At 47.3% G+C, this 27,950-nt stretch overlaps 1 protein-coding gene and 1 long non-coding RNA gene across 7 annotated transcripts in view; one reads left to right on the top strand and one right to left on the bottom strand.

The window, feature by feature from the left end:
• LOC125159307 (uncharacterized) overlaps positions 1-17,140 on the top strand; it is a 25,346-nt gene extending 8,206 nt beyond the window's left edge. Inside the window, exons 2-3 of the long non-coding RNA XR_007149747.1 lie at positions 3,609-3,616; positions 17,130-17,140. This is a non-coding gene — a long non-coding RNA (uncharacterized LOC125159307). The remainder of the gene's footprint in view (positions 1-3,608; positions 3,617-17,129) is intronic.
• ZNF275 (zinc finger protein 275) lies at positions 10,169-27,950 on the bottom strand. Of its 6 annotated transcripts, none has more exons than XM_047847494.1 (6): positions 27,814-27,934; positions 18,021-18,113; positions 17,448-17,556; positions 16,911-16,981; positions 16,599-16,690; positions 10,169-16,286 (listed from the first exon to the last, which is right to left on the bottom strand). In XM_047847494.1, the coding sequence occupies exon 6, from the start codon at positions 16,226-16,228 to the stop codon at positions 15,110-15,112; it is 1,119 nt and encodes a 372-aa protein (XP_047703450.1). In that variant the 5' UTR covers positions 16,229-16,286; positions 16,599-16,690; positions 16,911-16,981; positions 17,448-17,556; positions 18,021-18,113; positions 27,814-27,934; the 3' UTR covers positions 10,169-15,109. The 6 variants fall into 6 exon arrangements, with proteins under 6 accessions (XP_047703450.1, XP_047703445.1, XP_047703448.1 ...); XM_047847489.1 differs by having other exon boundaries at positions 16,599-16,687; XM_047847492.1 differs by having other exon boundaries at positions 16,599-16,687; positions 18,021-18,095.

Raw genomic sequence — 27,950 nt, 5'->3', positions numbered from 1 at the left:
GTCATGATCTCGCGGTCCGTGAGTTCGAGCCCCGCGTCAGGCTCTGTGCCGACTGCTCAGAGCCTGGAGCCTGTTTCAGATTCTGTGTCTCCCTCTCTCTCTGACCCTCCCCCGTTCATGCTCTGTCTCTCTCTGTCTCAAAAATAAATAAACATTTAAAAAAAAAATTAAAAAAAAAAAAAGAACTATGCAGGATCTCCGTACAGAAACATTAAAATGTTCCTCAGAGACATAAAAAGGCCTAAATTAATGCAAAAGTCTACTCTGTTCTTAGAAAATTGTAGCTTTATAAAGGTGGAAAATCTCCCAACATCAATCTATAAATGAAATATGATCTAAAACATTTTATGACAACAGAGTTGTTTGGAACTTTTCAAGATACTTCTAACATTAATATAGAAAACTAAAGGCGTGAAGATAGCCAGAGATGTTCTTAAAGGAAGACTATGAGAGAAGCACTGGTCCAATCAGATATTAAAACATAATAAAGGGACAGTAATTAGAAAACAGTGTGGTACTGGTGTAGGAATCACATGACAGAAAAATAGAAAAAAATAGATACTCTAAAATACGCATAAATACAGACAGGAATTTAGTATATGGTAAAATGTTATTTCAGTTCCCTGGGGGGAAAATGGATTCTCAGTAAATGGCGTTGGGACAGGTGGGTGGTCACCTGGCGAAGTATACAGTTGGATCCCTATTCGCGATATACAGCACACTAAGTTTCAGACAAATCAGACTTAAAGATTAAAAAAGCGAAACTATAAAAATACTAGGAGAAACCATGTTAGATTTAAAATATGATGTTGGAGGAGGAAAGACTTTTTAAAGTACAATTTAGGGGCACCTGGGTGCCTCAGTCGGTTAAGCGCCGACTTGGGCTCAGGTCATGATCTCACGGTTCGTGGGTTCGAGCCCTGCGTCGGGCTCTGTGCTGACAGCTCAGAGCCTGGAGCCTGCCGCGGATTCTGTGTCTCCCTGTCTCTGCCCCTCCCCCCTGCCCCCTCCCCAAAATAAATAAACATTAAAAAAAAATAAAGTACAGTTTAGACCTCAGAAGACCAAAAGAGCAAAGCTTGGTTCATTCAATACACAAAAACAAAAAAGTTTCTTTAATACAAAGATTGCTGTTACAAAGGCCAAAGAAAACGATAAATCAGGAAACTTATTTGCAACTCATATCAGAGACAAGGGGGCTAAGTTCTCTATGATATAAATAGCTCTTACAAAATAGTAAGAAAAATGCCAACAACTCAAGAGAAAAATGGGCAAAAGCTGTGAATGCAGCTCACAGGAAAGAAATACAAATGACTTCTAAATAAGAGAAATCAAAATTAAGACCACAATGAGATATCCGTTTTTCATTTATCAGGTTGGCAAAAGTAGAGCCGTTTGCACGTATACATGATTGACAAAGGTGTGGGCAAAGAGAGCAGGCATTCTCTTGCACTGCTAATTGGGGTTGGAGCTGTGGCACAACTTCTATGCAGGTACTTTGGCGACATCCATCAAAATGACAAATACATACACCTTTGGCCCCAGCAACTCCACATCTGGGAATTTATTCTGCAGATATAATTGGATACATGTGAAACGATAAAGAAATATTGATAGACACTAAAGAGAATGAAGAAACTATGTACTGATATGGAACCATCTCCATCATACATGTTAATTTTAAAAAGGAAGGCAATGGTGGGGCACCTGGGTGGCTCAGTCAGTCAAATGCCTGACTTCAGCTCAGGTCATAATCTCACAGTTCGTGGGTTCGAGCCCTGCGTCGGGCTCTGTGCTGACAGCTCGGAGACTGGAGCCTGCTTCGGATTCTGTGTCTACCTCTCTCTCTGCCCCTCCCCCTGCTCACGTCCTGTCTGTTTCTCTCTCACAAAGGAAAAAAAAAACATAAAAAAGAAGGCAATGGAGAATGTGAATAATGTGCTGGCATTTGTATAAAACAAGAATGTGTGTGTGTGTGTGTGTGTGTGTGTGTGTGTGTATGCATAGAATATTGATGGATAGTTGTTGACGCGGGGTGATGCATAGAATATTGATGGATAGTGGTTGAAGCTGGGTGATGGGTACATGGAGGTACCAAATTATACTATTTGCTGTTTATGTGTATGTCTGAAAATTTTCATAATGTAAAGTAAAAAGTACACTTAGAATAACAAAAATAAAAAGAATATCTCTAGAAGGGTACACAAGAAACTAATAACACTGGTTACCTCCACAGGCATTAAAACACAGGAACAGTGATGATGGAATAACAGACACGCAACAGTGGTTGTTTAAACACAGAGTTTATTTTTCTCATGTATTGAGATGTTTGAAAGTAGACTGGCTTTGGTTAGTTCCTCAAGAGCATCAAAAGAAGTCTTTATGATTCTTTCAGTATTTTCCGTACTGTAACAAGAGAGTTGCTGAAGCTCCAGCCATCGAATATGTATATGCAGGTTGGGGAAAGCAAAAAGGGCAAAAGAGGACCAAAAGGGGGAAGTTCCCACTAATTCAGATCACTGTAAGAAACTTTCTAGAACCCTTACCCAATGACTTCCACTCTCATTTCATTGGTCGTCCCTATCTAGAAGGGAGGCTGGGAAATGTAGTTTGGAAACTCGGCACATTGTTACCCCCAACAAACTGAGAGTCTTGTTAAAAAAGAAATCATGAGAAGGGTCAAAATAAATAGGTTAAAAAATGCTAGAAAAATACTGACAGAAAAAAGCAGGTAGAGCAATACTATCCTGTAAAATAGAATCCAAAGCAAAATTCTTCCAAATAGACAAATACAAACATTCTTGTAAAGAAAAGACATAAGGCCAAAGAAGTTATGACAGGGACAAACGTTTGTGCCCAACATGGCTTCATAATATATGAAGCAAAAAACTGAAAGAAATTCAAAAAGAACTGGACGTAATCAGAGCAGAAAAGACTTACTGTACTCCTATCAGGAATTAACAGACCAAGGAGACGAAATACAAGTAAGAATATGGAAGATTTGAGTAACAGAAGTCATGAGCTCCATGTAAGAGATATACGGTGTATATATAACCGCCCTTAGAATCAGAGAATACAGATGCTTCTCAGAGGTATATGGAACATTATCCAAGAGTGATTATGTATTTAGTCACAAAGAAAATCCCAACAAGTTCAGAAGCAGAAATCATATTAATTGAATCCAAAACATTAAAGTTAGAAGTTCTTGACCAAAGGAAAGCCACTGACCCTGAAAATAATGACTAATGAAACAAATGCACTGCAAAAAGCTAGAGAATAGTTAAGTAAGCAAAATTTAAAAACGCACAAACTTATGGTAATTTTGGTCAAGAGAAAAGAATGTGAAGAAATGAATAAGTATCGTAAGAAACAGGGTAGGCTATAACTTTAGAGGCAGATACAAGTTTTCTAAACAATTGGAAAAGAACACATATGCATACAGCTTCATATAAATGAGCTGGAAAATGTAGATAAGATGGGTACCTTGAGGGAAAATAGAAATGATAATAATAATAGGTCAAGAGGTGTGAGATCAGAATAAACCAATATCCACAGAAGAAATTTAAAGATAGTCAAAGATCTATCCTTTAAAACGTCATCAGGCCCAGGTGGTTTTGTTAAATTCTAGTAAAACCTAAAAGAACAGGTAACCATATTGCCCAAACCCTTGTCTGCACTGGAAAACATGGAAAGCATCCACACACATTCTTTGAGGCTATCATAACTCTGACTACCAATTGGACGGAGCTAGCAGAGTAAAAGTTCTGTGTAGACCAATCTTTCTTATGAAAAGACACTAACTCATATCCCTTATCATGCCCAAGTAGGGTTTTCCCCAGGAATGCAATGCTAAATTAATACTGACAGAGTTGTTAACATAATTCACCTTATTACTGGTTAAAGAGGAAACATAAATGTATTATCTCAATTGATGTAGGAAAAACTTTTGATAAAATTCAACACCAATTCATAGTATCCTTGCTACTCTTCCGTAAAGGAGTCGTCCTGATTACTGTGAAACAAGAAAGAAATACAGGATGCATGTATTGGTGGAGAAAAACCTAATTATTTAGAGATGTTATGCTCATTTGTCTAGAGAATCTTAAAGAAGGACCTGGGAATCATACGAGAGCTTTTCACAAGCTCTACCTTCCCAGCAACTAGCAACTGACAAATATGTTATACAAAAACAAAAACAAAAAAACAAAAATAAAAAACAAAACAAAAACAAAAACAAAACAAAACAAGACAAAAAAACAAAAAAAACTCCTGATCCCATGAGCAACACAAACTATTGAATGCTTTGGACGAAAATGTATTAAAATGTCTAAGACAGATGTGAAGAACAATACAAAAACTCACTATAGGGCATAAAAGCAAGCCTCAATAAAAGACGAGATATATCATGTTCTTGGAAAGAAAGACTCAACTTTGAGAGATGTCAGTTCCTCTGAAATTAAGCTATAACTTCAATGCACCCCAATAAAAATCCCAAGAAGATTTTAATGGAAACTGATAAGCTGGTTTGTAAATCCACTCTGAAGAGAAATGCACAAGATAGGCCCTAAAATTTGAAAGAAAGGTATCAAAACATATTATAATGTTAGAGTAATTGAAATAGCATTGATGCAAGAGTCAGCATACTAATTGATGGAATGACAGAAATTCCAGAAATACACTGAAGAAAATTTGGCACTTTAGTGTCCATCCATCCATCCATCCATCCCTTAATTCATTTGACAAACAGTGATTGTCTATGATGTGGCGGATACTGTTTTAGGGGTAGATAAAACAAAGCCTTTGTTCTCATAAAAGTGTGGCGCTTATATTCTACATAATTAATTTGGCATTTTAGTTAACAGGGGAAAGGATGGTGTTGGGCAAAACAGTAGATTCTAAACAGATCCCATAGATGAAAAGAGATTCCTAAGTGATTGAAAAATCTAAACATGAGAAGAACTGTGACAATAAAACTATAAAAAATTATTTAAAAAAAAACTAGAGAAATTTATCTTTCTAGTCTTCGGATAAAGAAGATGCTGAAGCGAGCAGACACCATAGAAGAAAAACGCGATACATTTGACAGCATGAAGAGGAAAACTACAAGGTTTGCATCGCAATAAAAGCACTATAATTTAAGTTAAAAATAAGTGACAGTGTGGAGGAAAGCATATGCAACATGTATAACAAATGAAGGATTCAGGTCAAGCATATAAAAATCCCTACAAGTCAATATGAAAAATGACAAAGAATAAGAACAAGCAGTTTGCGGAAGTGTATGAATGAACGATAAATATTTGAAAAGATGGCCACCCCGACTACACTAGTAATCATGAAAAATGCCAATGATGACAAGGAGATATAATTTCTGGCAATCAGTATTGGCTACTGTGTGTGTGTGGGGGGGGATGGGAACTCTTGTACATGCTTGGTACACACCCTTTTGGAGAGAAGTTTGACAGTATGTATTTTTCAAATGCCTGTACCATTTGAACCCACTTCTGGGTATCTATGGGGGAGACTGTTCATTGTCTCTGTGCAAGGCTGTTCTTCCCGGGTGCTGGGTGGCTCAGCTAGACTGTTTCCCAGGCTCCCTTGGGGGCAGGTATGGTGGCCATGGGAGTAAGAATTCACCAACGGAATGCAAGAGTGAGGGGTGATGTGTCCAACTTCTCCCTCACCTGCTCAGGGGACAAGTGCTCACCCTGGATGCGCACCGTTGTCCTCCCTGCACTTCACAGGATCCAGAGCACAGATACACCTGTGCAGGAGCTGACCCAGCAGTCAAGGCAATGCCCTCGAGCTGAGCTCCTGGGCGTGGTTCCTGGACCACTGCTCAGCCACAAGGTGCCCTTAGGGTCCAGGATGAGGCGAGTCCATCAGGAGGAAGTGTTGTGAAGCTTTTATAGCAACTCAACATCACCATGATATCTTTATTGCATTTTACAAAAGCCTTGGGCAAAATGGATTGGGGGGGGGGGTGGGTGGACATAAACTGGTCTTTCACCACAAATGGTTTGAGAAGCACTGGGCTTCCTGAGTGACGGCGTGGAACAGAGATGTCCCTTCAACCTGGAGTGCTCGGCTGACCCTTATGAGAGCGAGTAACAATGTTCAGTCTTCTCTAAGCCACTAGCTGCATCATTGGTGGTCTCTTGGTTGGAGCCATCTAGCGCTGCCCTCCCTGACTCAATCTTACAGCAGTGTTCGCACGCGCGCGCGCGCGCGTGTGTGTGTGTGTGTGTGATGGGGCAAGAGTGTCCATGCGGCATTGTGCCCATCAGCGAAACCCCGCAGGACCCCTAAATGTGCACCGAGGAGGGGAAGCTGGGAACAAAGTCTGCTATATCCATGCTGTGGAGTACAGAGCTATAATTAAAAACTCTCTCCCAGGCACGCTTCCTTATGGATCTTCTGGGAAAGGGGGACTTGGGAGAGAGGGCAAGTTGCAGAATAAGCATAGAGTATGAGAAACTCTCCAGTGTGTCCGTACATATATGCATGTAAACATGCAGGAAATGTCGGGAAGGATCTTCCGGGGAAGGGGGAATTGAGAGGGGCCTAGAGAATGGCTAAAAGGAGCTTTTATTTTATTCCTATTTGTTTAATATTTTAAAATGAGAATTATATTCATGTTTTGCTTGTGTATTTAACAATAAATTTAAAAGCATATAAAATAGAGAGTGTTTATGTGTCGTTAATAAGAATATGACACAGAATAATTCCTCACTCGCTGGTTTGGTAGACTCGCATAGTGGTTTGGGTTTCCTGCTTTTTATTTTTTTTATTTTTTTATTTTTTAATTTTTTTTCAACGTTTATTTATTTTTGGGACAGAGAGAGACAGAGCATGAACGGGGGAGGGGCAGAGAGAGAGGGAGACACAGAATCGGAAGCAGGCTCCAGGCTCCGAGCCATCAGCCCAGAGCCCGACGCGGGGCTCGAACTCACGGACCGCGAGATCGTGACCTGGCTGAAGTCGGACGCCCAACCGACTGCGCCACCCAGGCGCCCCAGGTTTCCTGCTTTTTAACGTGCCCTCGGTTTCTGGCCCCCTCGCTCCTGCCCTCAGTTTCACTCAGCTGCTCCGGGACCCTCCACTTCCCTGAGGACCCCATCGTAGCACTGAGTAGAATGACTTTCAGAATGGGATGCATCATTCAGTTGTTTGATTCCACGTAGGCCGTGAGTGTTTTCGGAAAAAGTCCTATGGAGAATTCTCATTTTTGCCAGGATGAAATAAAGCAGAACTTCCAGGAGGAACTATCTCCCAACTTGTATACAACTGTTTCTTTGATAAATCATCTCTGATCTTGAAATAATAAAGAATGTACCACATGACGAAAGGAACCAAGTTTCAGGGAAAAACAAGGCTCTTAAAACACATTTGATCTCGACTAAATACCCTTCACACCAGACTTTATAACGTGCTTTAGGGAAATAGTTGCTGTCACAAGGACTGCTATAGTAACTAAACACAAAGATTTTCTGAGATTTGACCAAACTGTTTATCCTAGGTACCAAGTTCCTTCTGGAAGACATGCTACTGAAACTTTTTTTCCGAAGTCCAGTGGGCTGCTTGAAAAGCGTTAGGCATCATGCAGCTGCCGTTGTAAAGCCTGAGAGCACATGGCGCGGGAACCCGAGAAACAGGTGCCGGCAGCTGAGACCATGGCCCCTGTCGAGGAAGGCCGACCCTGACAGTCGGAGGGTGAAAGTGGACGACAAAATTATAATAACAGTAGCATTCGGAGACAGAGTTCCAAATTCTTCTTGAATTTGAGAAGTTCACTCCCTGATAGTGACAGTTGGCCAAATGCATCTCCCACACCTTCCTGAAGTTCATCCTCCAGGCACCTGCCAAGTCCGACCATCTCCAAGCAGGATATCCTGCTACCACCACCAAAGTGGCTGTCCTGGAACACACAGAGGCCTGGAAAGACTTGGATCTGGCCGGGTCTCCTGCTCCCTCTAACACGCCAGGGGCTCCGACACCCTCCCTCCTGCCCTTGGCCCCTCCCTCCGGAGCTCTCCTGGGCCCTCGTCCTTCCCCAGGGTGTAGGGTCCTGCGCTTCCCTGGCCTCCGTGTCTCCCCATCCATAAAGGGGACCATCGGCGCCCAGCTGGGGTGGCGGTGGTGGGGCGTGAGCCAAGGAGGTGCTGCAGGGGGTGGGGAGCGGGGGTCCCCCGCTCCCCAGCCCCCCGAGACCCGTCCTGGCGGCCAGCATCCGCCTCCCCGTCCCCCGGACACGTCCCCAACCTGAACATGCTGCAGGATCCTCTGGGCGCACCAGTCCCCCAGCTCCTCGTAGTTGCCCGCCAGCTCCTCATCCGCCTCCCCCAGCTGGTCCATGAGGTTGAGCAGCATCATGGGCATAGCCATGTACTGGGAGGCCGGGGCCCCATGGAGCTGGGGCCGGCCCAGCCCCGATGGGTCCTTTTTATTATTATATATTTAAAATATATGAGCAATATTTAAAATATGTGAGCAATATTATGGGCTCAGTGGGAAGAAATTGAAACAGCTCACCAATGTATAAATCAAACTAATAAGTGCATGAAACCATGAGAAGCCCAAGTACCCTCTCCTCTGAATGTCTGTGTCCCCCAAAATTCATACATTAAGATCCTATCCCCCAATGTCACCCCATCAGTTGGTGGGGCCTCTAGGAGGTGATTAGTTCATGAGGGCAGAGTCCCCATGAATGGGTTTAGCACTCTTATAAAAGAGGCATTAGGCACCTTGCTCACCCTTCCGCCATGTGAAGACAGCCAGATGACAGCCATCTATGAAGCAGGAAGCAGGTCTTCGCCTGATGCTGGCTCTGCCAGCATCTTGGTCTTGGATTTCCCAGCATCCAGAACTGTGAGCAATAAATGAGTGTTGTTTTATAAGCCACCTTGATGGCATTTTGGTGACAGCAGCCTAAACAGACTACAACAAGGCTAGCAGCCCCTCCCAGGTGGGATGTGAGCTGGATAGAAGTGGGTTGGGGCAGATGGTCGTGGCAGGAGCCTGGCCCGGGAGGTGGGCGTCTGGGGACTGTCAACTCTCAGGTAAGCAAAAGAGTTATTGGGGGTCTCAGAGGAGGGTGTTGTTGGAGAGGCTACAGGGCTCCAGAAGTCAGGGGGCCCTAGGAGAGGGTCAGAAAGGAAGATTCTCAACCCCCTACAAGAAGCCCCAGGATATCCCCTACCCTCTGGGCCCAGTGTTAGTTGTCCAAACAAATCTGTGGCCTTGGCTTTTGCATAACTGAAGTTTGCCTGAACAGAGCTTGCGCATGTTTGAGGGAAACATAGGTGGACTTCTCAGTGGCAAGTACATCATGAAACCAGCAAAGCAGATGAATGGTTCTCTCCAAACAACTGGCTTGTGAGCAGAGATGGCTGGGATGGCAGTGGGGTGTGGTCGTATCACCACCACCTGCCAAGAAGCTGCATTTGGGGTGGAAAATTAATTGATAGAGTGATGAGGATGGGACCCTGGGGGAAAGATGACATGGGTCTTGCCTGGGCACCTCCAGGGAGATTGGGATGGTGGGGGAAGCCGTGTTCCTTTCCAACAGTTTCTCCTTGCTGTTACAGCACACCATGGCCCTTGAGATCCCAACCCAAGTGCTCGTGGGGCTCCTGGGTGCTTGCCCTTCTGGGACTGGGCAGCTGACTCCACAGGTGAGCCTTGTTTGTATTTGGCAGGTGAGGGGGGTCAGGAAGCCAGGGGCCTGTCCTCACTACCTGCCTTTCTGGAGGCAATGATCATTGGAGAGAGGGCCAGCCACTGGTCAAGAGGACTGACCTCCTCACTCCCACCCTCACCTAGACCAGAGAGGCTGGCCGATCCTCAAGCCACTTCCGTCACTCTATTTCTGGTCCCTAAGGGAGGAGCTCAGGGTCCAGCCTGGTGTTCTGCTCCCGCCCGGAATTCACACTCTGAGGAGAGCCCAAGCCAGGGTGGGAGAAGGGACCTGGCTGAATGACAGGCCTCTTCTGCCAAGGGACAGCTCAAATGTCCAGGGAAACCAGCCCTTCCTCATGGGGGCACCTCCTGTCCCCTCCAGGCATCCAGTAAGTGGGGGTGGGGGGTGGGGCAAGAACTTTAGAGGGCAGAGAAAGGAGCAAGGGAAGAGCTGTTAACCGAAACTCTGACAAAATAAGTCAAGGAAGACCAATGCCATTTAACATATATTTATTGAAATCTACTTGATGCAAGGCACTGTGCTAGATCTGGTAGGGGAATCAGACATGAAGGGTCACCCCTGTCTTATAAGAGCTCACAATCTAACAGGTGGGAGAGGGTGGGGAGGGCGAAGCTCTAGTGCAAGGCTGATTATAGTAAGTGCCATAAAACAGACAAGTTAAGGAGATCAGGGAGGGATGAGAAAAAAGCGCCAACAAATGAACCGTGGACTGGGGCGGACACAGCTACTCTTCTTAGATATGCAAATAACATTAAAGGCCAAGTTAAAAGAGACCATTTCTAGTTTCCAAAGTAAACAGCTAAACTGATACCATGAGGAGAAGTACAGAATGTAAGTATACTAGTAATAGAGAAATTCTCAATTCCCCAATCTCACAGATTTTCTGGAAGTAGCGAGACACTTCCAAAATAAAGAACAGGGTGGGTATTGACTTAACTCATTTCATGGGGCACACATGGGATCCGTACAGGAACACCCGGACAGAGGCATTGGTCAAACTCATTGAGACTAAAAGGCATAGGTTTTCCCCATCTGAGTGAACAGAGTACCACATTTAAACAGGTGTCTACAACAGTCAGGTGGGACTCGGGCCACGAACTCGAGTCGGGTAGAACATGAGGGAAACCAGCCATGTGATTCTTCTCAGGAAGCAGCCAACTGGTAAAAGGCAATTGACTCTTGACAGATTGCAAAAAGCAGAGACCCAATCAGGCTGGCTCAGATCAAGGGAGTCTCTGGTGGGGACACAAATGAACTGGTGAGGGCAGTTGCCAGAAATCCAAGAACATGATGGGGCGTGGACTGCCTCAGGGAGATAGCTCTGGAGTGCTTAGCAGGATCTTCAAGCTGGTGCCACCTATCGGGTCAACTCCCCTAAATGCTGTGTGGCTCCCTCTTCTTTCCAATACCAACGAGAAGATTCTCTCTCGTTTTTCTTGTTTGCACTTCACAGAGAACCCGAAAGGCCCAGCCTGTCGTTGCCAGCCAGCTCTGATGACCAGGTGCTGCCCTTGAGTCAAGTGTTCAGTTCTGGTTTGATTAGTGTGGCCTGGAAGGGGAGTGAGGGTCACAGGGCATACAACAGGGCTGAAGCCCAGAGCACGTGGAATGCCAACACTGTGAGACAAAGGTACCCTCTGTGATTGGGTGGGGCTCATTCTGGAAATGCAGAAGTGGGTAAGACACAACTAATCAACACAGTTAATCTTAATAAGCAGCAAAAATGGTAAACAGGAACTTTCATTTAAAAATTTCAGCAAGTATTCAAAACTTTAATAAAAGCAATGGAAGGTTTCTTTCAGAATATAAGAAAAGGATATATTTCTAATGCGAGTCGGCATTCTATGTAACCCAACTGCTCTTCATTTCCCTTGCAAAAGAAATACGGGTGATTAGAAAGAAAAAATGAAATGAGGTAGATACACAAATGCATAGACGAGCCCACACAATAGGAAGCTTGATCACATTTTGCATCTGATGTAGCAGTATACCTACAGAAGCCAAGGAAATCCACCCCCAAGTTACCAGAGGCAAAAACTGAACTTGGCACTACAGGACACACGTTAAAGCCACAGACTGCTTGCGCCGGAGAGAGCACAGACTTCACCCGCAAACACAGTGACAGAGAAGATGCGGTCTTTAGTGTTAACTCTAGAAGAGGGTTTGGGAGAAAATTATAGAACGGGGAATGGAAAAAAGTCAAGGAGGGCAGGACAGGCGGCCAGGATGCCAAGATGCCGTGTCCTGGCTTGGGAGAGAGGGAGAAGTGAGGACAACGCTAGGTTCTGAGTTAATACTGTATCTGGATCCTTCATAAAACCTGACATATGGCTAGCGAACAAGCAAGAAATGGCAGAGCGCTCCCAGTGAAAGCTGCCAGACTTGCCCCCTGTGAATGTCAAATTCTTTCCCGAATGACAGTGGTGTCAAACACGTCCTGACAGCTTGAAAAGAGAAAACTGATGCCGAAGGAAGCGGTGATGGCAGACACAGTTTCACAACTACTGCGAGAACTGAAGCCCACAGAGCAAAAGGAGTTGCTATGTAACAGGTGCTGTTGGCTTCTCTCCAGCCTGAGGGTCAGGCTGGAGACGTCACAGAGAGCCACCGTTGTGGCCCGGGGGGCCATTCCAGAGGACCTTCTGGCTAAGGTCACAGGGGTCGCCATGGGACCCTGCTTCCCAGGATGGGGGCCTGAGGAGCTCTTCCAGATGTGCCTGCCAGGAAGCTCGGCCTCAGCCTTGGCGGGCCCCTCAGAAGCGTATGCTTCCTCTGTGGGCCCTTGAGAGGCCCCCCCAAGCGCGGCTGCTGGGAAGTCACACCACAGCCCCAGCATGGCTGGCTTCTACCTGCGGGTTCTGCAGGCCACCGGGGGCCAGGTTTCTGGCCAGCCCTTGCTGCTGTTCCCCCTGGGGGAGACTGTCGAAGTCACAGCCTGGCCCTGGGATGACCAGCTTCTATTTCTATGCCACACAGGCCGTCAGAAGGGCATCGGTGCCCTCCAAACCCTTCTTTTGTCACCCCTCCCGGGCATGGCTGCTGCAAGTCACAGCCCAGGCCTGTGGTGGCCAGCTTCTATCACCAGGCCACACTGAGCATCAGAGGGGCGCCGTTCCTCTCCGAGCCTTTGCTCTGCTGCTCCTTGGGTGTGGCTGCGGGAGGTAACATCAGAGCACGTGGGTGAATTTCCCCCTAGTTGCCCAAAGCAAAAGCCACCAAACTGACCTCTTTCTAGTTCCAGAGTCACTCGCTAGGAGGAGGATGCAATCCACATGACAGCATCGGTCAAGTGAGTCTTCTTGTGTTCGAGGAGATGTGTCTCTGGTGGGTCTGCTGCTCAGGCACTGAATCCGTGCTGGGCATGGCCAAAGCTCCCAGGAGCGTGGAGGACAGCCAGCTGTGGCCAAGACCACGTTTGGACCGCCCCATTGATCTAGTTGAGGCCCAGCCCTGCTGCTGCCAGGTAGGGCTATACTGAGGAACAGTCAGAATGTTCTGGCCATCCGAGATGGAAGTTTCTCTCGCGTGTCTGAGTGGCCAGGTTGGATAGTCAAGTACTGCCCACAGACATGCAGAGTCCGCATCGTGGATGAGGAGAGAGCCTGCTTCTAGGGCCCGTTCCCATCCAGCCTGCCCACCTGGTGCATCCACCTTCTGGTGGGGCAGGGCTTTCAACTTTTCACTTGTAATTAAAATTCTAGAAAAAAACATCATCATATCTAACTACTGAAGCAATGAAAGTTACGGCTTCACGGACAACAGTGAATGCCCGGGTATGTAAAAATTAAGAGCTCGCACAACAAAAATGTAATAAAACTGCTCCAAAGAGCAAAGCAATAAAACTGGAAAAGAGACCATCACAATCGATGTAGAAAGGACTGCTGTATAAAGTCATTATGTCCAAAGGTAACTTGATAACTGGTCAAAGGAGATGAACGTACGGTTTGCATGCAAGGAAACAGGAACAGTATTTAAGTCATTGCACGAGAGAAAGAAGATGAGACTAGGAGTCAGGAGGCCTGGGTCCATCCCCAGTTCTGGTACTAATGAGTCACAGGATGACGGCAATAATTATGGTGATGACAGGAGATGACCTTCACTGAGTGTGTGCCTTCGGGCCAGGCGTGGCATCACAGTTCCCATGATAACCTTAGGGGTAGTCCTGGGATCGCCCCTGTTTTACAGAGCTCGAAACAGAGGGCTGGCTCTGTATGAGAGGCTACCATTCCCAAACAAGAGGCATCACCTTATACTTGAGTCCTGGAGACGTCCCTGTTATGGGGGTGCCCTCAGCTATTTAATTCTGAAGAAAACAGTGCTGCTTGAGGACAAGACCTATTAGCCTGGAACAGACCCCAACCGATGCTAGTTTTGGACACAGGTGGAAGTCACTGGAATGAACTGGTTCAAGAAAAATGGATGCAAAAGAAACGTAATCCAGATTCAGTACTTATTCCTAAGAGTATGACCTCACAATGACAAGTTATAGATGCTTCAAAAAAGTCTTTTAAAGGTCATTTGAAAAGGCAAACACATCAAGTGGTTATGTTGTAGGGCTACAGGACAAATTGAAGAAACCAACAATCGTCCTAATGTTATGTGAACAGGTACTTATGGCTTGGGAGGAAACTTCTAGCGAGAGCTTTGTGCAGGGATTGTCACAGTGCTACATGGCACACAGCTTGGATGAGTTGAAGCCATTGGATGTGCTTTGAAACTGTTGGATGACTCAAGAGGGGGCTGCGAGGTTGGGGAAGATGGTGAGGTCAGAGTTGCGTGTGAGGCTTTAGGATAAAATGATCTTGTGGAACGGAGTGAGGGAAAACAGGCGGCTTTTCTAAATTAATATATTATTCTATGTAGTATGTGATTTACAATATGCATGTATAACTGAATTAATAAATTAAATATTATAAGACATTTGAGTATTCTATTTACATCCCTAAAAATTTATAAATTCAAGTAGGCCAAACGACTCTGGGGCTTTGTTCTCTCCAGGAGAGCTGGGGTCCCGTCACACGGAGGCCGTCATTGAGTCGCTCCTGAGGGAGCGGCCTGGAGAAGAGGTCCTGCGAGCCCCTTCACCCCCGCAGGCAGGTGTCTCTTCTCTCCTTCTCCTGCTTCAAGGCCCGTGGGTGTCAAATACCTTGAGGGTACTTCCTGCCAGTTAAACGAGTCAAAATAAATTAGAATGTCGTAGAAGCAACTCTCAACAGGCAAAATGGGAAACGTGTGCACTTATAAATTGCTGGTGACGGTATAAATTGGGTTCAACCTTCCGGACGAGAACAGACATAAGTGCTACAAAACTGGTCATCTCCTTTGACTCTGCCCTCCCCTCTAGGGACTCGCCCCCCGCGGGAAGCCGCCGCCGGCCTTGGGGCCGTGGGGCCGTGGGCCTCGGGGCCTCGTCTAGTCATGGTGGGTTGGCTGATGCTTCTGCAGTGCCGCCCGCCTCTTGAACACGCGGCCACACTCGCTGCACTCGCAGCGTCTCGCTCCGCTGTGGGTCCTCCGGTGGCGACTCAGGCCGGAGCTCCGCCGGAAGGCCTTCCCGCATTTGTCACACTCGTAGGGTTTCAGTCCGCTGTGGATCCGCCGGTGCTTGATCAGGTCGGAGGGCCCCCGGAAGGCCTTGCCGCAGTCGCCACAGCCGTAGGGCCGCTCCCCGGTGTGGATGCGCTGGTGCTCCAGGAGGCTGGAGCTCTGCCGGAAGGCCTTGCCACACTGGCCACACTCGTAGGGCTTCTCGCCAGTGTGGATCCGGCGGTGCTTGGTGAGCTCTGAGCTCCTCCGGAAGAGCTTGCCGCAGTGGGGACATCCGTAGGGCTTGGCCCCGCTGTGGATGCGCTGGTGTTCGGCCAGGCCGTTGACACCCCGAAAGGACTTGCCGCAGTCGTCACAGTCGAAGGGCAGGTGGCCGGTGTGCACGCGCTGGTGCTTGAGGAGCTCCTGGCGATCCAGGAACTCCCTGCCGCATGCCTTGCAGGCGAACGGCTTTTCGGAAGTGTGGAGCTTCTGATGGCGAAAGAGGTGGGTGCTCACCTTGAAGGACCGCCCACACTCCTCGCAGTCAAACGGCTTCTCTCTGCTGTGGACGCGCAGGTGCTGACTGAGGCCTGCGTTCTTCTTGAATCTCTTCCCACATTCCTCACACTCGAAGGGCTTCGCCTCCCTCTCCATTTGCTCCATGGCATCTTCCGGCGCTCGGCTGGGCCCCGGCTGGGGCTCTGCAGCCACGTGGCTCTTCCGGTGCTCATTGAACTCAGAGACGCCCCTGAAGACCCTCCCGCAATCGCCACACTCCCAGCCCTTCTCCTCGCTGTGAATTCTCTGGTGCTGCACAAGGAGGACCTTGAGCCGAAAGGCATCCCCACACTCCTTACATGCAAAGTGATGTTCTATGGGCAGGTTCTGGGGGCTCCCCCCACTCCCCTCCAAGTCTCTGCTCTGTTTGACCTCAGGGCTGGGTGCACCGGCCATCGGGGAGCTGGTGGACGCCATCTCCTGGGGCTGAGCGTCTTCACCCATTCTCTGCTGTTGTGTCACCAAGATGCTTTTGGAGACGGGCACCACAAGACACCGTACTCTGCAGAGGAGGAGGGAAGGAGGTTACTTTCCTTGGTCAACAATCACCTTCCTCCTGAGACAGCTGCTGAGCACAGGGCCCAGAGACCACGCAGCAAGGTGGCCAGTGCCCATCCAACCAGAAGCAAGGACTACAGAGGAAAGGGGCAGAAAGGTGTCACTGCTGGACGCCCCCTACCAAAGGGGTGCTGAGGAGGTCTCCCCTCCTGTGACTGAGAAGCAGCCACACCCCCTCCCCAAAGGCTCAGCGGGGGCCTCCTCCACAGTTTCTTCGCACTTTCCAGGGCTCTTTTGCACTCGGCGGAATGCTTACCTCAGTCTGTGTTCAGGGATGGCTCAGATGCCAGCACCACGTGGCCTTGTACCAGGTGAGGAGCCAGGCGGCAATCAAAACAGGAACTCCTGCTGGCGGAAAAGGAAAAGGGTTTTGGTGGTAGCCAAAGATGCCATCAGAACACAGCCGGGTGGGGGGCGGGGAGCGGGGCGCATGGCCTTCAAAGTCAAAACTCTTTTAATCCACCAAGCATACGTAGCTTGGCTGTGCCCTCAGGCAACTCATTCATCCCTGCCCTTTCCCAAGGGCTGGCTCCCGCCAGAGACTGGATGAGGCAGAGTCTGGGCCCACCTGGGTGGAGTGCCAGGGACTTGTTGTGAAGAGCTGGTCCTCCCTTTCTGCCTGTTCACACTCCTCAGTGCCTGCAAACAGAAAGTCCTACTGTTCCACGACTCCCAAACTGACTCAGCAGTCTCGCCCCTCCCACCATGTGCAGCCCTCAACAGGGCATAGGGCCTTGCCGTGCCAATCTCTCTCTCACCAACAAACTGTAATAAAATGGCCATTCAGTTTTTGTGCAATTTAGGATTAAAAAAAAAAAGTTTTCCAAATGATAGTGGCCACCTTGTTCTAATTTCTTTCCCAGTAAAAACCTGAGGAGGCTTCTTTCCATGCCCTTAGGAGTTGGGAGGGGGCCCTGCCAATTTGAAATGGTGAGGGTTGGCAGACCCTTTGCGTTTTCTTACAGCTGATCCTTAGGGTAGGGGGGCATAAGCCCCCAGAAGGCAAGGTTGTGCAGGGGCAATCCAGGTGCTCCTCAACCCTCACTCGGCTGAACAGGACCACGAAGCTGTGGGGAAGCTGGTGGAGGGCCGGGGACATCCTTACCCACGGAGTTCACATTCCTGTAGTATGCCAGTGTCCTCTGCTCAGCGTCCAGTCTCAGGCACTCCTTTTTTGTGAGGTACTGGGCCACGTCATCAAATGTCACTGAATCCTGTAAGAATTCCCAGGGATAAGCAGTCCTTCTGTGCATTCTAGAATAAGGCAGGGGCAGCACTAGTAACAGCAGGGATAAGAGGTGAGGGTCCGGAGTAGATGTGCATTGCTAGCGTGGAGATCTAAGCACAAGCGTCAAGAAATCCTGGAAAGAGAATCTAACCAAGCACCAGAAGACCTGGGCCATGGCCTTCGCTTTGGCCTCCCACTGTCTTCCCAAGAGACCCGAGTTCAATCACTTTCCTGGATTGAAACACAGCTCCTGCACCAGCATAATGGGAATTACAGGCCCAGCAGGTACCCGTTTCTTGGTAGACTCTGAGGAGGACAGCAGAGGGATGGAAGGCAGCAGCAGGGGTTCAAGTCCTGTAGTGTGTCATGCTGGGAAAAGAGGTAGAGGCTAAGGCAGACTCAGGGAGCAGTGACAGTTTCCCAAGCCAGGCAGGGGGAAGCACAGCTCACCTGGGCCTCAAGGATCTCAAGAGGGCCTGCCGGGACCTGGTTTCCTGGGGGTCCATCCTGGGGAAGGGCAAGACCCTGGGGGGGAAGGCAGAGCTAAGGAAAGTGAAAAGAGCCATGAGTGACAATAGCCCTGTCTCTGGGTCGCCTAGGACAAGACTAGTGATTTCCTTTTCCCTGGTTTTAAATCTTATTCAGTCTTCTCTTGCACAGCAGCTGAGTGACAAGCCGGAGCCACAGGTATGCCTAAGAAAACAGACCCCAAACAGTGGAGAAAACAGGCTAGCAGAGAATACAGGCAGGCCAGAGAGAACCCAAACAAAACGAATGAATGTTGGCCCAGGAACAGCCCAGAGAATATAGACACAGATGCAGAACGAATGGTAGCAAGACTGACTCTCAGAGACAGGCCGGCTGCAGGTTTCCTTAGCAGCTGGCCTCAAAGAGGTCAGTGCTCACACTGCCCAGGAACAAAGCTTCCCCAAAAGAATATCAGAAGAACTAACTAAGTGAGAAGTGAGAGACCTTTCCAACTTTGTAGGGGCAACAGAAAAACCAGATTGGGCCACTGGAGGCAAGAGAAGCTATGTCTTCTTGACCAGAAGCAAGGCCCTTTAGAGGCCATACCTCATTCAACTGAAACAATGAACCAGGTGACAGCGAGAGAGATGCAGACCAGACCATTTCTGTGGTATGTCTGACAAAATGAAAAGTTGAACAAAATTGCTGGAAAAAAAGAAGCTGCAAAGAAAAGATCTTCAAATACCAAGCTGCTAAATAAAAGATCTGAACGATATGTACAATTTACCTTTTTCTCCCAGATTGCAAAATATGTGTAATATTGTAATTAAGATACCACAGATGTGTATGCATCATAGGCCTCCCATTTCAGTGACTTCAAAGAAACAGGATTATGGTTTCTGTTCTGATATCAAGTCAATTCAATTCAATCCAGACCTGACTGAGAAGGAGGCATTTTTCCAGTAGCTCACGGAGTAGAAAACCCAGATACTCCAGAAAGACTTTTGCATAAAATTAGATATTATATTAAAAGGGATAGACAGAGACTTCCACTTCTGGTCATGATAGAGTAACAAGGAACAAAAGATGTCCTGCCATAAACAAGTAGACAACTGGACAAAATAGCTGTGAAATAAGTTTTCAGAGATTGGACAGCAGGAAGTGCTGGATCATGATCCCAACAGAAGAAACACAATGGAGATGAGCCTTATCATTGCCCCGGCTCTGCCTAGAGGCAACTGCCAGACTGAGAGTGTAGGGAAGGGGGGGGGACTCAAACAGAGCTTGGTGGCTCCATCAAGACACAGACTAGCATTTGGGGCAGCTGATGCAGCTAGAGGCTGCAGAACACAGTTCCAGAAAGGAGGGAGCTATGCAGGAAAAACGAGCTCCAAAAAATCAGCAGAAGGCTCCCCTTGAACTTTTCCTAACATGCGTGCATAATAAAACTCCCAAAGACTATGGGGCGCCTGGGTGGCGCAGTCGGTTAAGCGTCCGACTTCAGCCAGGTCACGATCTCGCGGTCCGGGAGTTCGAGCCCCGCGTCGGGCTCTGGGCTGATGGCTCAGAGCCTGGAGCCTGTTTCCGATTCTGTGTCTCCCTCTCTCTCTGCCCCTCCCCCGTTCATGCTCTGTCTCTCTCTCTGTCCCAAAAATAAATAAACGTTGAAAAAAAAATTAAAAAAAAAAAAAAACTCCCAAAGACTAGGAAAAGAATGACCAGGAAGCTTTAAGTTGAACAATTTCCAGGACACACAAAGGTAGGGAGATGTTCAGTATCCAACCAGCCAGGGTAGAGAGTCCTCTGTGATCACCGAGGGCATTCAGTATAGAATCAGAGGGGCCAGGCCTTGTAGTATGACTGACTGACCCCTGGAGTCACAGCTACCCTGAACCTGCTCTAGAAAAGCTTAGAAATAAGCCTCAACGTGATGAAGCTGTTCCATAAATAACTACCTCCCAAAAAGGAAGTCCAACACTTCTCAAAGTGAAACAACAAAATCTAGACACCCAACAATATAATCTCTATGATGTCCAACATCCAAGAAAAAAATTACTGAAATGCCAAGAAGCAGGAAAATGTGACCCATGGCAAGGAAAATCATGTCAATAGGAAACACTCAAAAATGAAACTTACAGACAAGGATAACAGCTAGTTTAACTATGGATAAGTATTGAAAGAAAAACAGAAACATAATGAAAAAAATGGGCAATATAAACAAGATCCAAATGGGACTTCTGGAGGTGAAAACTATGATAGTTAAAATAAAAATTTCACTGGATGTGATTAACAGCAGATTAGACAATGAATCCCCTCCCCTCCAATATTAGAAAACTTGAGGACATAGCAATAGGAACTATCCCAAGTGAAGATCAGAAAGAAAAAAAAAGATATTTAAAAAACAGTCTCAGTGACCTGGGATAACAGAAAAGCACCTAACACATATGTGATTGGAATCTGAGATGAGGAAAAGAGGGAAAAGGATAAAAATATAGTTGAAAAAATGATGGCTGGAATTTTTCCCTCAAATTTGATGAGAACCAATCCCTATGCAGACTAAACACACAAACAACAAAACCAAAAAAACCACACACATACACCAAAACACACCATAATGAAATTGCTGAAAACTAGTGTGATAAAGAGAAAAATCTTAGAGCAGCTGTGGGGGGTGGGGGTGGGGACGACCTGTTCTTTACAGAGGCACAAAGAGTAACTTCTTATCAGAAAATTTGCAAGCCATCAAACAACTGAATGACATTTTTAAAGTGCTAAAGGAAAAAAAAAAAACCCTGCCAACCTAGAATCCTATATTCATGGAAAATACCCTTTAAAAATGAAGGCAAATGAAATCTTTTGAGACAAAACGCTGAGAGAATTGGTCACCAGCAGACCTGTACTATGAGACATATTTTTTTTTTTAATTTTTTTTTTCAACGTTTATTTATTTTTGGGACAGAGAGAGACAGAGCATGAACGGGGGAGGGGCAGAGAGAGAGGGAGACACAGAATCAGAAACAGGCTTCAGGCTCTGAGCTGCCAGCACAGAGCCCGATGCGGGGCTCGAACTCACGGACCGCGAGATCGTGACCTGGCTGAAGTCGGACGCTTAACCGACTGCGCCACCCAGGCGCCCCTGAGACATATTTTTAAAAAATGTTTTTATTTAATTTTGAGAGAGAGAGAGAGAGCGCGCACGTGAGCAGGGGAAGGGCAGAGAAGCGGGGGTGGAGGGTGAGGGGTGAGGGGTGTGGGATGTGGGGAGGGGACAGAGGATCTGAAGCAGGCTCTGCGCTGACAGCAGAGACCCTGATGTGGGGCTTGAACTCACAAACCATGAGATCTTGACCTGAGCTGAGGTCAGGTGCTTAAACCGACTGAGCCACCCAGGCACCCCTGTACTATGAGACATATTAAAGAAAGTTGTTCAGGTGAAGGAAAATGATACCAGATGGAAACCTGGATCTACTCAAAGGAATGAAGAAGAACAGGAATGTAAATATGTGAGGAAGTAGAAAACACTTCTACCTCATTTATTTTTATTTATATATATTTATTTACTTTTTAAAAGTTTATTTATTTTGAGAAAGAAAGCAAGCAGGGCAGGGGCAGAGGGAGAGGGGAGAGACAGAATTCCCAGCAGGCTCTGCACTGTTGGTGCAGAACCCAGTGCAGGGCTTGAACTCATGAACTGTGAGATCATGACTTGACCAAAACCAAGAGTTGGACGCTTAACTGACTGGGTCACCCAGGGACCCCCCACTACTTTATTTTTAAATCTTTAAAAAAAATAACTGATCATTTAAAACAATAATAATATTAAGGTAGTGTGGGGTTTTATAACATATGTGTAAGTAAAACATATGATTGTGTGTTTTAGGAAGCGCTCCAAGACTCTCATGCATGCTAATAAGCCAGTAGTGAAGATAAAATACAATTCTAAAAAAAAAAATCCAAAAGAAGAAAGGTAAAGAAACAAAGGAAAAAGAACAGATGGGACAAAAAGAAACAAACAACAGGATGGCAAACTTAAATCCAAGCACATGGATAATTAAGTTAAATGTAAATGGACTAAACACCCAATTGAAAGGCAGAGGTTATTAGACTGCATTAAAAAAACAATACTCAACTTTATGATGTCTATAAGAAGCTTTACATATAAAGGCCTTAAATGTAAAGACATAGATAGGTGAAAAATAAAACAATGGAAAACAATATACTATGGGTCTAAATAATCCCAAGGACCAAAATAAGAAGAGAGGGTGAATGGTGAATGTGGTGCAGTGTTCAGGAGACCTTACTGAAGGGTCCTAGAACTCAGAGCAGGAAGAAAACTGGAGATCTTGAACATAAAATCAACAAGTGGTAGAAAACAAGAAAAAAATGCAAAAAAAATCAACAGGTGGCCAATATGGATGACATGCAGATTACAAAAATGCAAATCCTTCATAGAAGATGTAGACCGACAGTAACTGTTTATTAAAAACTCCAAAGAGCGTAGGGGAAGGGGAGTGACTTGCTAAGTATATATTTGCATTTTAGGAGAAAAAAAGGAATAAACAGAGTGACTTGTAGCTGAAATGAGCACACCTATACTGTAACATGTGCCACACTGGAGAAGAGTCTGGGTTTAGAATGGTCTTCTGCTTTCTGTTTCTGCAACATGTGAATTTTTAGTGACCAAGCTCTATTTCTTTGGTAATCAGAAAAGAATAACAATTTTAAAAGATTTGGGTAGACTTTAGATAAGAAAGATGCTCAGCATGCAAGAGTGCAGGGCTAAGGCCAGAGAGACAATGGGGAATGGCCCTGGGAGCTGAGCAACATCCTGAGATACTGACATGGTCAAGGTAGATACAGGGGAAAGGGCTGCTAGGAATGTGTGGGCAGTTCCAGAAAGCTTAGAGATAGGACCATGGGATTGGGACTTCCTGGGCTCATCTCCCCAGGTTCTCAGTGCCATGCACAGGTGAGAGCAGAAGGCCTCCTATGGTCTAAATGTCCACAGAAGCCCCATTCCCATCTTTAACCCACTGCCCAGCACGGGTGGTTCCTTGGTGTGTGAGTGAAGCCCTAGGTACCCAGCAGCCAAGCCCTCCATGTCCCACTGTCACCTGGGTAGGGCCCCCTCTGGGCAGTTGGATTCTTCCTGGTATATATTTGATGTCTGGTTTGACTTTGACTTCCAATACAAAACAAACTGGTCAGAGATTACTTATATAATTCATTGAAAAAGTTCACTTCCATTGACATTGAGCTTTTGCTCACAAGTGGAATGGACAGAATAGCTCACATTTACCTTCTGAGAAAGATGGCCTGTTATAAACTTGTCTCACTGTCCTCAAGCCAAAGACCTAAGGCCTTAACTCCTTAAAAAGACCCTGGCCCAGGGGCGCCTGGGTGGCGCAGTCGGTTAAGCATCTGACTTCAGCCAGGTCACGATCTCGCGGTCCGTGAGTTCGAGCCCCGCGTCAGGCTCTGGGCTGATGGCTCAGAGCCTGGAGCCTGTTTCCTATTCTGTGTCTCCCTCTCTCTCTGCCCCTCCCCTGTTCATGCTCTGTCTCTCTCTGTCCCAAATAAATAAATAAACGTTGAAAAAAAAATTAAAAAAAAAAAGACCCTGGCCCAGGCCACCAGGCCCATATCCTTCATCCCGCATCTTAGTCATTCTTTCCAGACACTCTGGCATTCATTCTGTCCTAAATATGCCAAGGTGATGCCCCTCAGGGCTCTGAACATGCCACAGGAGGTTCCTTCTAAGAATTTAGGCCTCATTCAAGTGTCAACCTCCTCAAAGTGTCTTCACTCTCCAGTCCTATCACGATGTACTCATAACACTTTTCACTACCTAAAAATCCTCTGAAATTGTTTTTACCTGACTCCCCAGGAGAAATGTCACCTCCCACAGGAGAGAGACCTGCTCTTTCTTGGTCACCCCTGGAATCCCCAGCATCTCTAGGAGCCCCTGGCACTGAGTGGACACGGGATAAACTGTGGGGGGAGGGGCATGTTAAATGGTGCAAACCTTTAGTTACAGAGCACCTAGTATGTGTTTGCTACTGTGCTTCTCCTTCCCTTCACATAATTTCATTATTGCAACCTATAGTTATTACCACCTCCATTTTACACAGAAGAGAGTCATAGATCCAAGAGCTTAAGTAACTTGCCTAAGGTCCAGCTCCTAAGATTTAAGACTTTTTGAGCCACACCAGAGAAAAGAAATAGGCAGCCTTCTAACACCAGGCTGTATCCAGAGAACAGGCAGTTACTGAATGTAATGAAGGACCTGTAGCAGACGGACAGATGGAGAGAGAGAATCCCAAGCAGTCTCCATGCAGTCAGCATTGAGCCTGACATGGGGCAAATCTCTGCCTCTTAATATAAGTAATATTATCTTTCTTCTTTAAGTGTGATCTGAAGTGTGGTCTAATGACTATATGCTCCCTGAGAGTGAAGGCCCTATCAAAGGTTGACTGCAGATTCCACCCTAGACACTGCATGCAGCTGCTTGATGAGCACAGGGAAATCCTCTCAATGCTAATCCAGTGCCTGACAATCTGAATAATGTATTCTACAACATGAGAGCTCATGTGAGTGCAGAAATAGCCCTGATATGTACTTTAGATGGCAATGTAAATTTTAGTCAACTTACTTATGTAGAATTTTCTGTATAGAACCAGCAACATTCAGAGAACCAGAATAATCATTCCTCTCTGATATGAAAGAACAGAAATTAAGAGTTGAATTCAATGGAGACAAAAAATAACCCATGTCAAAAAAAAAAAAAAAAAGGTAGTGAATAATTAGGTGTCTTCTGGTTGCATTTGAGCTCAGAATCCCTCCTCAGGATGTCTGGCTACTAGTAAGGGTCGCTTCTGAGCCTAAAAGATCAGTGTTTGACCAAGTCCGTGGCACAAACAGCCATGCAACCTCCCTAGCAGGTACTGTTTTTCCCTGTGCAGTGGAGCAGGGGTGAGGTAGCAAGGCCACCCAAACTAGATCTATCTGGCAGCTTCTAGAAACTTCTAAGGGGTGCCAGAAATACCTGGACTCCCTGGAACATCTAAATAAGGACCTGTAGCAGAATGTCCTCAGGCCCTGGAAGACAATAGGTAGCTCATGGTGTTCAGTTCAGTTCTGGGCCAGAGCAAAAATGCCCTGGAGGGTGTCTTTATAGGTCAGACAAGAGACCTCGCTCTTCAGCATCTAATTCAGATGGGTGCCTGCAGCTTTCTGTCCCATTCAAATGATTACCTAGATTCCCAATTCTCCTTATTAGAGATCTGTTTTCCTTTGAGTCTTGTTGCTTAGACTGAGAATTGTCTGTGGGCAAAGACAGTTTAGTGACACTGACATACATGAAAATACAAGCACTTCTAGAATGCAAAGAATATTTCACACCATCTTGCATCCTCACCGTGGGCATCCTCACCCTAACAGCATGACCAGCTTTAAGGACAGCAGACGTGGTCTGTAAACACCCAGACTTACCCAAAAGAGACATACCAGGATGGCTCATTGTGTCTTGGGACAATTCTGAGCGATAAGTCAGGCAGGAAAGGTCCCACCTGTTAGACTGAAATAATTTGGGGGGACAGAAGCAGACTTGGATGCACCTTCCGAGAACGTGTCTGTTTGGGTCATGAGTACTTAACCAAAGGACAGACCGAGACAACACACACTGCCGAGATCCTGATCCACCCCGGCCAGGCAAGGCCAGGACGCTGACCCGAGCCTCTGGGCTGGAGCTGAGCCTGGCCTTCACATGCTCTCAACTTGTCTCGTCAGGATGTGGCCATGAAGGCCTTGTTTGGGCCCAGCCTGTACCGTGCAAGCGTGCTGTTGCTAGAAGTGGCAGAATCCTAAAGGGCCAAGAGAGGGTGTTTCACCAGGAAAGTCTGTTTCTCTTGGGATGTTTGTGTCTGTGTGTGTCTTTTTCCGTGTGCGTGGGTGGGAGGCATCTGTCTCCATCTTCTCCAGTTTTCCTCTCTCACTTTGCCTGGGCACCTGTCCCTCTCTGTTTAGGTTTCTGTTTTCTTTTCCTTCTATAAAAAGCCAGAAGGTAGACCAGAAGGGGATTTTGTAGTGTTTGTTGTACTTAACTGAGGAAAGGTTTATGTTGCGCTTTCCCCAAGAAGACGCATGGCATCTTACTAAAAATCAAAATAAATTGTGAAGTTTAGATTCATTTAGGTTACATTGCCCTGGATATGAGAGATTCTACATGGGTATGGGGGCTGCTCATTTGGGGAGCCCAGGCAGGTTAGGAGCAGGGCTAGATCAGGGTGTTAGAACCCTGGCTTGGGGTTTGCTAAGAACTCAAAGGGCAGAGTAGCAGGTGTGGGTGGGGCCAAGGAATCTGCATTTTCAACCAGCACTCTTGGGACTGGAATGTGGAGCTGCGCTTTGTTAGTGCTGGGCCTGTCTAGAATCTGGAGTCTTCCTCACCTCCAGCACTCAGAAGACAGGACTCTGGTCTGTGAGCCTCCAGTATGGGATCCCACTGTCTTTGCTGATTGTCAGACTTCGCGGAAGAGAATTCACACTTTCTAGTGATTTTCCAAGGGGTCTCTCACCCAAAGAAGGCTGAAAATCACTGCTCATCAGGATTCTAAACATAGATCCAGGGACATTTTTGGGGAATGGACTGGACTGTGCAAGGCACGGTGCAAGCTGCTTCTACTTAAAGGCTCAATGGCGGAGGGAGGATGGGGAATGGGGTGAGGCAGCATTAGTACCCAGAGGGGGTGCTGTTCTGGCAATTTCATCTGAAATCCTTTGGTAAAGGAAAAATGTCGAGCCTGAGGTTTAAGAGAAAATATTTCACTGACCAAAGAGACCGGAGGGGGCTGGCAGCCAGGCTAGGCCAACGCTGGCTGGAGGGCGTCAGTTGGAACAGGGTGGGACCTCCGGGAAGAGGGCCAGGATTTTGGGGGGGGGGGCGGTGGTGAATGGGACCATGGGCTTTGGGCCGCAGGCAAGCGTGTGTTTGTGGGGGTAGGATGGAAAAAGACATGTAATTAATCACCCAAATATAGACTAGAGGAGGCAGCAAAGGAGTTTAAGGGGAGGGGGGCATAGGAGCAGGAGATATGGCCCCCCAGAAGGGTGACAGAAAAAGCCCTGTTCAGACCCAGAGCCTGGAGCTCATCTTCACACAGCAAGGGCTGCCCCCCCTTGCGCTCCCTCACAGTTCTTGGATTCTGGGCTAGTCCCCCATCCCTCCCCGCCACCCTGAGGCTCAACCCCCACCCAAAAGAAAAGGAGGAACTCCATCAGCAGGAACCGTCCTCAGCTCATCCATCCAGCGCCCCTGACTGCGTCTCAGCCCCTCCCCCAGACCGGGTAAAAGCCCTTTAACCTTCCCAACGCCCCCTCCCCCTTAGCCTCCATTGCGCTGGCGCAGGGGTCCCCTCCTTCCCATAACGACCAGTTCCCACTTCCTCGTGTCCCCTCAAAAGCAGCGTAGGCCTCGGCACATCTGTGATTCCCGCTCCGAGAGCCGGCCCCCGCGAGAAGGCCTTCGGGCCTCCTCGTACCCGCCATATGAGACTCGTCCTTCACTCTGTATGGCCTCAGGGCCGAGCGGGCCCCGAGGCGCCCCCCAAAAAACGCTTGGCCGCCCCCCACCGCACACTCTGCGGAACACTCACCCTAGCTTCGCGCACTCTCCCAGGCCGCCCCCCTGCGAATCCTCCCGTGGCCCAAACGATCAGCCCAATCCTGCACACCCTCCCGCGCCCTGCGCACATCCTCCCGTGGCCCTCACGCTCACCCTGGCCCCGTGGCGGCCGACGCGCGGACCTCGGCGGAGCGGCGTTGGCGCGGCCCAGGCAGGCCCGGCGTGGCAGGAAACGCCACGGAGCCGCCCGCGCCCGGCTGAGCCCAGCAGCCCCGCGGCGCGTTTCCGGA

The sequence above is a fragment of the Prionailurus viverrinus genome, unplaced genomic scaffold (genome assembly GCF_022837055.1).
Source record: "Prionailurus viverrinus isolate Anna unplaced genomic scaffold, UM_Priviv_1.0 scaffold_49, whole genome shotgun sequence".
Lineage (NCBI taxonomy): Eukaryota > Metazoa > Chordata > Mammalia > Carnivora > Felidae > Prionailurus > Prionailurus viverrinus.
The sequence above is the reverse complement of the archived record's forward strand: the minus strand, read 5'-3'. Positions and strand labels throughout refer to the sequence as shown.